The sequence below is a fragment of the Dasypus novemcinctus genome, chromosome 1, assembly GCF_030445035.2.
Source record: "Dasypus novemcinctus isolate mDasNov1 chromosome 1, mDasNov1.1.hap2, whole genome shotgun sequence".
Taxonomy (NCBI): domain Eukaryota; kingdom Metazoa; phylum Chordata; class Mammalia; order Cingulata; family Dasypodidae; genus Dasypus; species Dasypus novemcinctus.
The window spans coordinates 152,090,818-152,102,942 of NC_080673.1; the positions used below are offsets into that span (position 1 = coordinate 152,090,818).

At 36.1% G+C, this 12,125-nt stretch overlaps 1 protein-coding gene across 2 annotated transcripts in view; it reads right to left on the bottom strand.

Moving 5' to 3' along the window:
• Positions 1–241: 241 nt before the first annotated feature.
• EXOC1L (exocyst complex component 1 like) overlaps positions 242–12,125 on the bottom strand; it is a 36,574-nt gene continuing 24,690 nt past the window's right edge. For both annotated transcript variants that reach the window (XM_071216511.1, XM_058298230.2), the window contains 2 exons: positions 6,130–6,260; positions 242–625 (listed from right to left, as the gene is read on the bottom strand). In XM_071216511.1, coding sequence (XP_071072612.1) covers positions 359–625; positions 6,130–6,231 — 369 coding nt within the window. In that variant the 5' untranslated portion in view covers positions 6,232–6,260 and the 3' untranslated portion in view covers positions 242–358. The remainder of the gene's footprint in view (positions 626–6,129; positions 6,261–12,125) is intronic.

Consider the following 12,125-nt stretch of genomic DNA (forward strand, 5'->3'; position numbering starts at 1 on the left):
CAGTTTCCCACTAATTATTTTCATGAAAAGGCCTTTTATTTTTATGTAATCAATATAATACTTTTTTCTTCTATTGTTTCTGATTTCGATTCATAACTAGGGAAGTTTGCCCCAACCTTAGTTTATAAATAATTCACCCATGTTTTCTTCTAGTAGACTTAGAAGAAAACACATAGGAAAAAAGTCCAAAATGTTGAATGATTGCATTAAATCACATTTCACTGCAATTCACAAAGCAGCACTTTATTTTCATATAAACAATAATTACTGATGGAGGGAAAAAGCAAAACATGACTATCAATATTTTTTTTGAGAAACATTTTCATAGCAAACTGATGAAGGAACATGACATACATCTTCAGAGTGGCAGGGGACACAGGGACAAGCACACAAGATTGAAGGCATAAAAGCATATTCTCATAAGGACCAAGCAATCCTTGTTGTTGGAGGACCAAATCGAATCATCGTTAATGTAAGTAGAATCAAAGTTCACGATCTGTAAGTCCTTCTTAAGATATGCATGATTCAGCTTATTTACAGTTCGAGCAAAGGCATATTTTGAAGCACAACTATATGCTTCCAAACTGTACACTTTCTTAAAGTGCAGATCAAAAAATGGATTGTCCTGAAAGAGAAAGAGAAACATGATTTAGTTTACAGCAAAGGAAGTAGCTAAATTTCTAGATCCTCTCATATTCTCTTTTATATGCTTATTGATCATAAAAGTATCAGTATGAAACATATTTCTAAAACCTACAAATGAGCTTTCTGAAGCTACCTGCTTCAAATATAATTACCTCTTAAAAAACAACAATAAGCAAGGTTATTTTTGAAGCATTTGTGCGTTTTCAGTTGTGCAAATGAAACACGCATTGTAATGTGTAGTTATCAAGTCTTCCCCAATGTAGTGAATTTGAGAGAATAGGTAGAAATGGAAAGAGAAAATAAACAATACAGATTTCTGTGGGGGAGAAAAGGCTTCTTCCTTTCTCTATTAGAAGGTTGGTTTCTTGTGCTTTTTCAAAGGTAGATGGGGAAAATATAGGATGGCTAATTAGCCCTTGGCATAGGACAGAGACACTATGCTGACTTTGAATTAAATAGCAAGAAATTACCTTTAAATCATTTGACTGAAATTGACAAATTACTGGACTGTCTCTTATTGGATTACTCAAAGCTCTTGCTACATTTCTAGTGGGGATGTTTAATGAAAAAAAAAAAAGCAATCAATCCTGATTTAGGCCTTATATGTTAAAAGAACAATAATCATTACTGTTATTAATAGCATTAAAAACAATGCCTTAGAGAATTGTGGTTAATAGTACAAGTGCAAGAATGTTCTTCTGTGAACTAGAATGGACGCATGTCACTATTGCAGGGTAGTGGGAATGTGGAGAAGTATGGGGAAAAATACAATTAATGTAACATATGGACTATAGTTAACAGCAGTACTGCAATATTCTTGTATCAATGCCAAAGATGTACTATGTTATCAATAGGGGGGTATGGGGAAAATATGCCAAATGTACACTATGGACTATAGTTAATGGTAGTAGTCTGATGATATTATCTTGTAATCTATAACAAACGTTCCACAACGGTAGGGTGTGTTGGTGAAGGGGTCGTGTATGGGAATTCCACACATGTGCATGACTGTTTTGTAAGTTCACAACTTCTGTAATAAAAATATATTTTAAAAATTTCTTACATTTATAAAGTGCTTTTCAGTTTACAAAATGCTTTCACACTCATTATCTGCCCAACTTTTAATTCTCCTTGAGGGCAGAGATTTCGCATTATTTATCTTTGTGACCCTAGTGCATCTCCATGACAACTACTAAGTTCTTAACAAATATGCCAAATGTATGTTGAACTGATGTGAAGTAAACCCATGAAAAGAAAAGCAGAGGTAAGTATTGCCCTAAAGGACAAAAAGGCACGAAACCAAACCAGAGTATTAAAAGTTTGTTAACGCATGTTATGTAAACTTAATACACAAACAAGTTATATATTTGCAATTTCTTTTTTAAACAGAAACATTCTTGCAGGAGGCAGGAAAATAACATGGGTTTTGAAGTTAGTCAACCATTTTGACTCCCCATCTAATGATGAGGGAAACAATTATCTGATTTGACCCTCACTTTTCTCAATTTAAACAAGGTTGCTGAAAACATGAGATTACTCATATAAACTGCTTAGTAAGGAGCTTAATAAATAATAGTTCCTTTTCTCAAATCTGTCCCCAAAGGTTGTGATACAGGTGTTAACGCCACCTTGCTTAGTTCATTAAAAGTTTTTGAAAAGCAAAACAGTGCTTTTAGAAGAATGCACAGGGAAACAGATATAGCTCAGTGGTTGAGTGCTGGCTTTCCACATACGAAGTTCAGGTTCAATCCCTGGTCCCTGTACAGAATGAAAAACATGATTTTAAATGCAGCATTCTCCTAGCTATACCTCACAAGTTTTTTCTCGCTGGTATAATTGCAGCTTGAAAGGCAATTCTGCAGAGAACCTCAATAAAAGGAAATCACATCCATTCCATTACCAGATACTAATCATGCTTTTTATGGAGGTTTCTCTCCGAAACATTTGCTCCTTATCATGTAGAAAATATCCTTCACGACTTTGAAATACTTGGAGAGGGTTGATCTTTTCTTAATTATTAGTAACCTAGTAATTGAAGCCTGAACATGCACATAGAATACAAATTGTCCTCCCTCCCTTTCGCTCTCTCCCTCACTCTTTCTCTCTTCCTGCCTTCCTACTTTCCTTCCTCCCTGCCTCTCTCTCTTCAGCTCACCCTCCCTTCCTCCCTGCTTCCCTTTCTCTCTTTCTCGTTTTTCCTTCCTTTCTCCTTCCTTCCTTCCTTCGGACATCCTATAGCTAAAAGAGGATGCCTCACAGATTGTTTAGCGATCCCTTGTTTGTAATGAGATAATAGTTTCCAGATGGGTAAAGTCCAGGCCACACATGTTATTATTGGCAGAGCCAGGTCAAGAACTAAGATCTCAATCAGCTCCACCCCATTTTTTTGCTACCTCAGCCCGTCTCTGGTTGTGTCACGTCAGTCTCTAAATCCCCACTCATTTTGATGTCTCTTTTATAAATTGACTTCAGTTTCAATTCCATTCCATTTCAAAGTTGACAGCTTCCTGGCTTGAAATTGCCTTATTTAAAACTGCATCATTGCTATTGAGAAAAATATAATAAATGCTGACTCCCAAGGATTCGACTCCAAGAAGAGAGAGGAGAAGTGGCAATTCCCAGGATAACCAGGATATTTTTACTTCGTCCATGGAAAAGAAATCTTCAAAAGAACTACGCTTTTGATATTACAGTTTTTCATCTGGGAATTGAGTATTTTAGTTCCTAAGTGATGAGAAAAATAGAAATAATCAACTTCTCTTTTATGTCTAGTTCACTATCAAACAGAATTGTCTTCTGTTTGATATGAAAAGGAAAGAATCAACATTAGGATGAAATTAAAAGCCAGGAAAGGAAAAGGTGGGGATGATACATTCTTGAAACTGCATATTAATGAACTTGTCATTGATTTCTGGTAAAATTCAATGAGAAATAGAAATTTTAGTTAATATAGGAATGCATAAAGAAGAAATAATAATTTTAAAAATTTGTAATCCCATCATACAGATAATTATTGTTAAAGTCTTTTTTTGTATATACATGTATTTTTTGTATTAGATTTCAGTTTTCAATAATATTTTAGACTAAATGTGTAAAATTGAGATAATATTTTGAATTTGGGTGCCTTTTAGAAAACATTAAATGGCAATTGTGTTATAAAGCATTCTTTTGGAAAAATTATTTCTAATAGCTGTATAATATTCCACCATATGGATATGCAGTAACATATTTAACCATTTTCTAAGTGTTGAATGTTTAGATAAGATGTATTGTGAGAAAAACGTTATGTGAGTACTTAACAAAGAAGGTAATGAAAGCCAGTGCACATTCACCAAGAAATCATGCCAAATCCACCAAATTTTAAAAAGGAATTTACTAGGGAATAAGTCGAGGTAATGACCATGGCACATATTGAATTCAGCAAAGGTCATAGGGACAGAATTTAAATATTTGTGCCAAATAATTAATTTATTTTCTGACAGAATTTAGTGTTTATGTCTGTCTAATAATCTAATGTACCTTCACAGCCTAGCAGGGCCTGATATACCATAGGTCCTGAGAAAATGAATGAATGAATGAATGAATTCATAGAGGTGTTAAATTATCAGTCCAAAAAAGGCAGATTAATAGAGTTCTGAATAAAGACTAGCTCACTAATTAATAACTGTGTGATTTTGGACAAGTCAGTTAATTTCTTTAAATCTCATCTTCCTCATTTTTAAAATGAGAGTAATAATAGAATCTAATTCATGGGGTTTTATGATGATTATATGATTCCAGGCAGTTGGTAATAGTTGACTAAGGAGGAGTGGTAGCAGGTAGTAGTACTAATAATGGTAGCCTGTCAGTTACCTAGAGGGATGTACTGATGCCCGCTTGCTTCATCATTTTTTAATCATTGACTTGGATAAAATCCTAAATATTATACTCAGTAAATCTGTATCATACCATAGTGAGTATTTTAAAAATCAAGGTATTAGAAGATTTGATAGGTTGGAACAATAGGCCAAACTAACAATATGGCATTTAGTAGGATTAAGAAGAAATGAAATTAAGTTCTAATTCACCCAACAACAATATTTACGGAGTGACTAATACCTGCCAGGTAGAAGGTTATAATAAAAGATGAAAAGTCATGGCCCCAGTTTTTAAGGAGCATTCCTTCAAGAGCAGAGACCAAGTAAGCCAATGACTACAGTTTTTAGGATTATGGTTATAACAAATTTACATCCACAAGGTGGATAGGATGGAAACACATGAGGAGGACTTTACCCAATGGGAAATCCAGGAATGAGATAGAGGATGGCGTGCTTGGGCATTTGAAGCCCTAAGAGTTAGTAGTTAGGCACTGTGAAGGTATAAAGGTCAAGGCAACAATGACCAGAGATAAAGGGGCCAAATCACCAAGGGCCTTTATTTAGATTTAATTCTCCATAAGTAGAAGATATGACAGATCAGGTTAAATGACAATTCAGGCACAAAAGACTTGCAGTTTCAGCTAAGTTTTTAATGAAATAAAGACTTCAGATCTAAGGAAATTACAAGTGAGTCACACCACTTATTTAAAAAATTGTATTTAATTCTAGAAAAACTGAAACATTCTGAGAAAATGGTCTGGTGAAGGGTCTAGAAGCAATGTCATGGGAAAAACCAACAATACTACCATTCCTAGTGTTTTCACCGTTCTGACTTACATATTATCTTATTTGATCTTTGTATGAAAATTATTTAAAGAATGAGATGGGCATATTTAGCCTAGAAAAGAGAAAACATGTGGGAACATTATAATTGTCTTCAAAGATCATAAAAGCTGCTATGTAAAAGGAGGGTTTGATTTGTTCTGGGTTGTTCCGATGGCAAAACTAGGACTGATAAGTGGATATTATAGTGAAACAGATTTTGATTCACCATAAGCAGGACATTTAAATATAAAGTCAGGCAATTCAGAAATGGAATGGACTTCCCCATGTGGTGATGAGTCCCCATCAGCAGAATTCAAGGGTAGACTGGGAAAACCAAATGTCTAGTGGTTAAGTGCAGTCTTTCAATTATAAGACAGTTGGATTTCCATGAGTTATATGATCCTTCTGGAGGATAACATGGTTTTTCTGACAGAGAAATACGAAGACAAGAGGAAGAATCCCTAACAATTATGGAGGAGGTTGGGGTAGGGGTAGGGAGAAAGTGGTAGTGGAAGTATCATATATTTGAAAAAAAAAAAAAGGCATCTAAACTTTCAGGACTGACTGGTAGATTATGTTGAACCTGTTAAGAGGCCCTTGGGAAAGATGCTTTTAAATTAATAAACAATTCAAATTTGAACTCATAAAAGTGGAACAAAAATACCAGTGCCACTGTACCACTTAAGAACAATTTAATATCATCTTAACTTAGTACATACCAAGAATATATGCAGTAGGATATTGAACATAAAGATCTCCAGCATATTGATTCCACATCTCCCTTACAAAATGTAACACTTACAGTATCTGCTTCTTTTCCATCAATCATCTGCAGATCGTTCAAAGACCACTTTTTTGTTACTTCATATTTTTCATCTAAACCTATTCTGTAGTGTTTCACCATAATTATTTTTACTTCTTCATTTTTGGTCACTGTAGGATGGAAAAATACTTCATTTACATAAACTCTTAGAGGATAATAAATGATTCATCAAGTCACACTTTTCAGAATCCCTTTTCATATCATGACTTTGAATCTACATTGTATCTGTATCCCAGTTCTCAATCTTGATGCATCTGAACCTTCATGCCTATGCCCTCAAATGTGATCAGCTTGTTAATTTTTGCTACAACTGTGGTTACATACTGCCATAGTGATGTCTGTCAGACAGAATGTTGAGCTTTGTGCATAGAGCTTTGTGGTGGAAAATGGGTTTCAACTGGGACAGGAAGCAAGAGGCTTCGTGTTAGCATACAGTTGGTACCAAAATTTTTACCAGAACAAGTTGGAATTTTACTTTATGACAATACCAGAAAGTGAGGTTAGGAAAGTAAACAGTTCTGTTCAAATAGAAACACAGTGTTGAAGACTGACCCAGCAAATACTACAGTAACCGTGAATGATTTAAGTCACTGTGAGACTTTGGATGTAGAAGTGCTTGCATCTTAGCTACTGTTGACCTTCTAGGTATTGTTTCATATGTTTAATCCTTTCAAGAGTGTTTTTTTTAAATTCTAGCATTTAAAATGTGCTGCTAACACAAAAAACTTTAGTAATATATTTTGAAAGTGGTGGGAAAAGCATTGCTTATTTTACGTGAACAAAATGAGGGAAATGATTTCCTGGCATTAGCATCACTCACTTACCTTGGTCCCATATTAACATATCAGAAAAATCAACACTTGCATTTTGAGCCCCTGAATTTGGAAATTATCAGTGAGTTAATAAAGGAGTTTTTACTGAGTGTCATTATTTGCATGATAGAACTATTATAGATGATACAGGGCATACAAGTGTGAGATATGATCTGTACCCTCTAGGAATTTATAGTTCTGTTGGGGAGACAAACCTAATACACATAATACACAAAGCTAATAAACCTAATACACAAACCTAATACACATTAGACAAACCTAATACACCTAATATACTATGTTATAAAAAGGTGGCAGGTGGGGATCAAATATCAAATTTATTTTCAAGATGGACAATGTCACTTAAAGAATTACAAGTTGGTTTTGACTTCTTAGAGAGGACTGGAGTTTGTCTTTGGGGTATACTCTCCCTTGGTTATAGGGATGCCTCATATAATTATGTAGATAAAAAGCAATATTTTACAATATAACAATAGTGATAGATAAGCAGTGTGGAGCAGACTGTATGTCCAACAGGAATCCTGAGAAAGGAGAGGATTGGAATAGTTAAGGAAGGAATTATGGAAGAAATAGTATTTGACATGAGCCTTTAAAATTAGTCCTGTTTGGAAAGGCATAATAATGAAAGCATTTCTAAGTGAGATATAGAGTAAGGTTATGAATAGACAATAGAAGCAAAACTTCACCAGGTAGAATGATATAAAATAGACCATGGAGTTGGGTTGGTGTTGGGATATGTGATCAGTAGGATTAACTAGGGTAAGATGGTTGTGAAAAGGTTTAGAAGAGCCTGGATTTGAAAAGCAATAGAAGCCACTCTGAACTTATGGTGTCTGAATTCCCTCTCTTGCAGGAGGGATGGATGGCTGGCCTGGATGCAGAGGACTCCAGAATTAGGGCTGGTGAAGGTAGTAAGTCCCCTGTAAAGGTGCAGATGATACTGAAATCAAGGGACTGCTGAGCTCACAGTTGATGGAGCTTAGTTCAATACTCAAGAGAGTCTGACAAATCTCAGAAAGTGTTCAGTTTAGTGCTACGTATTTAGTGAAAACTCATACAATGACACATGTTCAATAACCCTCCTTCCTTCCTGAGCAGGAGACTAATAAAATGGTGACCTATTAAAGGACTATTTTTCTGGTAGCAGTGGTGTGTGAGATACTTTGAAGAAGAAAAGAAAGGGGAACTGGAGGATGCTGGAGGGGCAGTGTGGTTTAGTTGTCTCTAGCATTAGACATTCTGGATTCAGGTTGTGACACTACCACTTACAGTGTGGTCTGAGTAAATTATTTAATCTCTAGAGAGACAAAAGCTCAATTTTCATGTTGTAAAGTGGACAGACCCATAAAGTGTAGGAATTGAGCTAGACAAAATATTGAAAAGATTTAGGGTAGTGCTTGTTTTATGGTAAGTATTGAAGTGTTTTGTTTTGTTTGTTTTAGGAGGCTGTTGTAGTAACCTAGGATTAGGACATGGGCAATAGAAATATTAGTGGCAAATCCAAGTAAGATTCAAATGTGACATTGAAAACACTGGATGGATTTGATGTTAACCAGAATAGGAAGGTATGGAGGGTGAGCTGGTTGGGTGGAATGATGGGTATAGTTCTTGACATACAGAATTTGAGGTACCCACAAACCATCTGAGAAGAGAATTAGATGGAAGTTTATGGTCTAGGTCTGGAAATACAGATTGGGGATTTTGGGGGTATAAAAAGGATTCCAAGAATAGGTTTAGAGAGAAAAAAGCAAAGGAAGGAGGTCATGAAGAGTGGAGAAGAAAGAGGTGCCAGCAAAGATGACTGAGAAGGGGCCATCAGCAAGGCGATGAGCTCGATGCTAACAAGAGGACAGAGGATTTCAAGGATTAGGGGACAACCCCTTGAGCGGCTTCGTTGGGTAAAGCAGAGTCCTGTCCTGCCACTGAAGATGACTTGGGAGGGATCATTTATTCCCTAACTGAGGGTAGTTTCTAAAGAATGGCGAGGGCAGGAGACAGCTTGCAGAGGACTCTTTCATGCACTTAACTAATATAGGTGCATGTTGTATGCTTGTTCCTGGGTATAAAAAAATAAAATGACTAAAGGCTATGACACATATCACAATTCCAGGAGTTTGGAGGAATTCTGCATTTTGGGGATAGAGGGAGTGGCTGGGAGATATGTCTGGAGAGGACCTAGTGTAGAATATTTTAACTCAGTGTCAGTGAATGGGCACAGCGTCTGTGATCCTCCTAATGTTGGGTGCAAAAGTTGGTGGATTTCTGCCCATGTGAACTTCTCTAGCCCTAAAAAAGGTCCATCTTCACTGGTCTAGATGGTAGCTTTGGCAAGAGGGAAGGATTAGAAAAGAAAATAACTAAGTAAGGTTGCTGTGTTGAAGTAGAGGCACAATTGATGTTGCAGTACTGAACGATGAGGACAAGATCTTGGCTTTTATTTTACTAGGAGATAGTTGTATCTGTACAGACCAAAGTTGTATCTCAGAACCCAAGGACTATGTTCTTGTTCTATCTATCTTACTAGCTCTCTAGGGAGTGGGGTTGGGGACTTAGGAAGACACAGGAAGTATGAAAATGTACTTTGAAGTAACTCCCCTGCCTATTGGTGATTATATCATCCTCATCTCCATGCTATAACTGGTTAATTGACTTTATCTACTTATTTATTTTACTAATCAATAAATTTTTATTGAGAGCCTATAGGCATCAAACCCTGTGCTAGGCATAGAAAAATATTAATTCCCATAAGACACTACTTCTGCTCTCACTGAGATTACAAGAGATGGGACCTTCTGAAAGAAAACACCTGGTCACAGAGCTCTGATAGAGGCCCAGATGGAGTAATATGGAAACATGGAGGAGCTGAATCTTTATCTGGCTGCAGGTCAGGAAGAGCCTCCTTAAGGAGGTAATCTAAGTTGCAAATGGTTGTAAGAGTTAGCAGAATGAAGAAAGGGGTAAAGGGAGTTCTGGAGCAGCATGGGTACAAAGGCATGAAATATTTGACATATTTGAGTCATTGCAAGTACTCTGCATTGTTGGCATGAGGGTGAGAGTGATAGGAAGTAAGTTAGGCAGGCTAGTTCCCAGCTGGGGCTGGAATACTAGGTTAAGTTCTGGGGATCACTGAGGGCTTTTAAGGGAATAGACAGACTGAGCTCTAAATTTTAGAAAATTCTCTTGGACGGTTCACTAAAGGATGGATTGGAGGCAGAAGAAAGAAGACAAAAGATATCAAGGAGGTAGGATCAACCAGTCATCAAGTTTGCTTACATTAGTGGTCACTGTCCCACTGACACCAAACTAAGAACTTGCTTTAAAAGTTAACCTTTTTGATAAAATGATATAGCGCAGAGACAGTACAGTTTCCTTAATTTGACGAAACAGTCTGCTCTGGAGCCAAGGAGGCTCCAGAAACTTTTGCTACCAAGAGCCAAAGAAGTCTACTCAAGCTGGAGTAGACCCAATCCCTAATCTCCATGCTTGAACTCTGCTGCCAGCTAAAATTAATTGGCCATATCCACATTAATGCAGTGGCAAAGTGGAAACTTACCACATTATCTTAAAGCAGAAAGGTGTTTGTATAGTCAAACTGTTAGAGCCTAGGTTTTAGTGACCTCAGAGGTGCCATTATGTAATTATGATGTAGTGAATAATATCTATAGACCCAAGGAATTACAGAATTAACCCAATCCCAGATTTAATATTTTAGTCAGTGCTTTCAGAATTATGATCTTCTCATAACTTCATGCCAATCACTTATTTTCATTTTTCATTTTTAAATAAACTTTCTAATTAATAAATCCCTCTGTTATCATAGTAGAATAGTCATTATTATTTATGAGGAAAGAAGATTGGCCAATTGAACCAATATGATTTGGCAAAATAAAGAAAAAGAGTAATGCACTAGTAAGTTGCACAAAAAATGTTTTAAATAAATAAAAAACTGTTATTTTACAAACTTGGTGTTATATAATTATTTTTGTCATTTAAATGAAATAGGGAAGAATTACCACGTGATATCAAAGGTAAGCAGACTCAGTAAAAATGTTACAGTGTTTTGATGAATGTCTTTGGGTCATGGAGAATGCCATCATTGATTTAATCAAATCAATTTGATGATCTTCAAAATTTCAAACAACTTTTTTCCTGTAAATATTTTCATAAAATCAATTTTTGGCCTATACTAGATGTCTTTAAAGTTGAAAAGATTAGCTGTAAGCAAGTTAGGGCATGGGTTATTGATGTACTTATAGAACTAGGAGATAGACTGAAAATGGAAGAAAATGATTTTGTGAGAACAGAAGCACCAAAGAAACATAGGAGAATGTCCAACGAGGATTCTGCAAGGTTTGGTTTTGTGAGCTCCCATCTAACATATTTTCAGTGTAGCGTGGGAGAGCATGACAGCACAGTGGTTAGGTACAAGGTTCAAGTGGACCTAGATGTAAAAGTGATTTGTCACTTATTAGATGGCAATCTTGGGCAAACTTATTAGACACTCTAAACTTCAGTTAATAAGAACTGGCAAATAAAGTAATATATTTGATCTTGGCATAGTTCTCAGCACGTGTTAAAAAATGCTGGCTATTCTTACTGATTAGAAGCAGTGCGGCAAAGTGGAAAGAACTTGGATTTTAGAATCAGATTTATTACCTGTGACCTTGGAATGGTTATTTAACTTCTGCGAGCTTTGGTTTCCCCACCTCTGTAATAAGAATATCTATCTCCTAAAGGTTGCTATGAAGATGAAAGGGGATAATGTATGCACACCACATTAAGTAGACTTGTTCCTCGCACTTAACAGGCACGCCTTACCACAATCCCTTTCATCCCACCATCAATAATGTCACTCTAATAATGAAAAAATTTAAATCTCTCCCCCATCAAAGCTCTACTCTAAAGTTCCATTCACTCTATAAATGATTTGGTTTTGAGTTTAGAATCGGCAGATCATTATGGTCTCGGCATTAAATGTACAAAGTAGTAGATTAGTCACTGGGAAAAACGTGGCTCATGAGTGACTAACTGATGATGATGTGGGTTGTTACTGTTAGAGGTGATGATAAGGTTAAACTCTAAATTCCAGGTCCCCTTCTTGTAGAATTAAAAATGAAGTCATGACAAATGCAAGTTACCTGG